The sequence below is a fragment of the Oratosquilla oratoria genome, chromosome 11 (assembly GCF_046742065.1).
Source record: "Oratosquilla oratoria isolate Oo_2021 chromosome 11, ASM4674206v1, whole genome shotgun sequence".
In the NCBI taxonomy this organism is placed as follows: domain Eukaryota; kingdom Metazoa; phylum Arthropoda; class Malacostraca; order Stomatopoda; family Squillidae; genus Oratosquilla; species Oratosquilla oratoria.
In genome coordinates, this window is record NC_134787.1 from 2,366,277 (window position 1) to 2,369,245 (window position 2,969).

A 2,969-nucleotide genomic window follows, 5' to 3' on the forward strand; every position below is an offset into this window, starting at 1 on the left:
CGTTGATTGTAATGCACTCGAATTTACTTGCAAACAAAATATTCAATTAGATGAATAGGGGAATATATCAACTGACACCAAAGGCGAGTACTGAAAAAGGATGCCGATGATAACAAGGTCTAGAATAACATTGTATAGGTTTTTTATGAAAAGAAATAAAAACTATTCTTCCCAGTGATAAAATTAAGTTTTGGAAGATAAAAATGAATAGCGAATAAAGATAAGAAATAAAGACTGCTTGGAAACTGTTATCACACGGGCGAGTATAAGAAGGGGTCCTCATCCCACTTCAGACACACCCGGTGCCAGCAGCGATCAAGCATGAAGTGGCTTCTCCTCCTCGCGGCCGTTCTGGCTGTCGCTTCAGGGGCTGATGTGGCCCACAAACAACAAGCCATCAATCGACTCCTCTTCAAAGTCACAGAACCAATCCGATCCAAATTCACTGATCTGAAAGAGGCCTCCACCAGCTTCGTACCTACTGGTGCCGGAGAGTTGCTCAAGAAGGAATTTGACGATCACCGACTTCTTGAACAGAAGCACTGGTTCTCTCTCTTCAACCCCCGTCAAAGGGAAGAAGCCCTCATGCTCGTCGATGCCCTGTTGGAGAGCACCGACTTTGACCACTTCAAGAACACGGCCGCCTACTTCCGTGAGCGCATGAACGAAGGAGAATTCGTGTATGCCCTATACGTGGCTGTCACCCACTCGACCGTATGCGATGGAGTCATCCTACCTCCACTATATGAGGTGACACCTCACATGTTCACCAACTCCGAGGTTATCCAGAAGGCTTATACAGCCAAGATGACACAGACGCCTGCCAAGTTCCACATGGAGTTCACTGGCTCTCGCAAGAACCCCGAACAACGTGTGGCTTACTTCGGAGAGGACGTCGGCATGAACTCCCACCACGTTCACTGGCACATGGACTTCCCCTTCTGGTGGCATGGAGACAAAATCGACAGAAAGGGAGAACTCTTCTTCTGGGTCCATCACCAGCTGACTGCTCGATTCGATGCAGAGCGTCTCTCCAACTACCTTCCCGTCGTCGACGAGCTGTACTGGAGCAGACCCATCAAAGAAGGCTTCGCTCCCCACACCACCTACAGGTACGGAGGAGAGTTCCCTTCCCGTCCTGACAACAAGGACTTCGAGGCAATCGAAGGCGTTGCGCGCATCAGGGATATGAAGGAGATGGAGAGCCGCATCAGGGACGCAATCTCACACGGATACATCGTCGCCAAGGACGGAACTCCCATCTACCTCGACAATGACCATGGTATCGATATCTTGGGAGATGTTCTTGAATCTTCCACCACCAGCCCCAACGTTGACTACTACGGTGCCCTTCACAACTACGCCCACATCTTACTGGGAAGACAAGCCGACCCTAAAGGCAAGTTCAACACGCCACCTGGTATCATGGAACACTTCGAGACCGCCACTCGTGATCCCTCCTTCTTCAGACTCCACAAATACATTGACAGTCTCTTCAAGCTACACAAGGACAAACTCAAACCCTACACTGCAGATGAAATCGGCTATGCAAATGCCCATATCACCGAGGTAGAGATTGATGGCGACCTGAAGACATACTTTGAAGATTTCGAGATTGATCTCACCAATGCTCTCGACGACACAGAAGAAATCGACGACGTGGCAATCTCTACCTTCGTTAAGCGTCTCAACCATAAGCCCTTCACCTACAAGATTGGGGTTGACGCCAATCACGAAGAGACCGCCACCGTTCGAATCTACCTTTGCCCCAAACACGACTACAATGGCATCGAACTTCACCTTGACGAGTACCGATGGGGCTGCATTGAGATGGACAAGTTCTGGACTCACTGTAAGTACTGACTTGTTTCAAAACAAACTTAGTATAATTGGTATCCCTTTAAATGCTAGTTATATGTATTATTGAATTACATTGGAGCTCTGTTGATATTTCCAGAATAATTTCTTTGTGTGGATGAGTACCTACTTGATATACCTTAATGTTAGAAGTACAGTTAACTAACCCAGCAATTCTTTCTTTCAGTGCATGAAGGACACCAGACAATCGAGCGCAAGGGTTCCGAGTCTTCAGTGACCATCCCCGACCGCGTACCTTTCCATGACCTCATCAAGGAAGCCGATGACGCTGTTGCAGCTGGTCAAGACCTAGTCCACTCGGATGTCAGGGCCTGTGGACACCCCGCCAGGATGCTCTTACCTAAGGGCAAGTCCGAGGGTATGGAGTTCAACCTCTTCGTGGCAATTACCAGTGGTGATGATGCTACACATCCCGACCCAGCCTCCAACGAGCACGGCAGCACCCATGGCTACTGTGGCTCCCACGGATATGTTTACCCCGACAGGAGACCCATGGGCTACCCACTTGACCGCAAGGTTCCCGACGAACGCGTCTTCGACGTTGACAACATCAATGTCAGCACTGTCAAAGTATTCCACAAGGAATGAGCAAAATGTCACGCATAAAGCTAAACCTTTCCTTTTTTAATCTGTCATCTCACGACTTTTCACCTTGAAGAGCACAACGATGATGAGAATAAAACTAATTTATGTCTATCTGTATCTCTTTTACCTAAACGTTGAAAAGAAGGCCAATTTATTATTATAGACGACAACCACTTTCAATGACAGTCAAAGAAATGCCATCCTGACTCAGCAAGGTTTGAAATTGTGGTGATAGGCAATTCTTGTTTGCTGTTAACAAGAGCTATTGAAGAGATCCATGATATTTCTATTTTTCTGATGTGAATAAATTTTCCTCTTGCACAACAGCTCCCGACTCGATGTTGTTGCTGTACCCACTAGAGAATAAGCTTCCCGGCGAACGATTATTTCACGTTGTTGATATCTGCATCGGTACAGTCAAAGTACTCCACCGGTAATAAATTTATTTTTTCCAGAACATAAGAACATAACATAAGAGCATGAGAATGAAGGAGACTGCAAGAGAC

General features: G+C 47.0%; 1 protein-coding gene across 1 annotated transcript; it reads left to right on the forward strand.

Annotated features, from left to right (window-relative positions):
- The first annotated feature begins 285 nt into the window (after positions 1–285).
- LOC143029554 (hemocyanin A chain-like) lies at positions 286–2,572 on the forward strand. Its single transcript, XM_076192218.1, has 2 exons — positions 286–1,852; positions 2,045–2,572. Exons 1-2 carry the CDS (start codon positions 322–324, stop codon positions 2,464–2,466), a joined length of 1,953 nt encoding a protein of 650 aa, XP_076048333.1. The 5' UTR covers positions 286–321; the 3' UTR covers positions 2,467–2,572.
- Positions 2,573–2,969: the final 397 nt, after the last annotated feature.

Excerpts from the sequence above, each read along its gene's own strand:
- LOC143029554 (XM_076192218.1), top strand. The coding sequence starts at position 322 with ATGAAGTGGCTTCTCCTCCTCGCGGCCGTTCTGGCTGTCGCTTCAGGG. Across the intron at positions 1,853-2,044 it reads GGACAAGTTCTGGACTCACT|TGCATGAAGGACACCAGACA; the intron begins GTAAGTACTGAC and ends TCTTTCTTTCAG.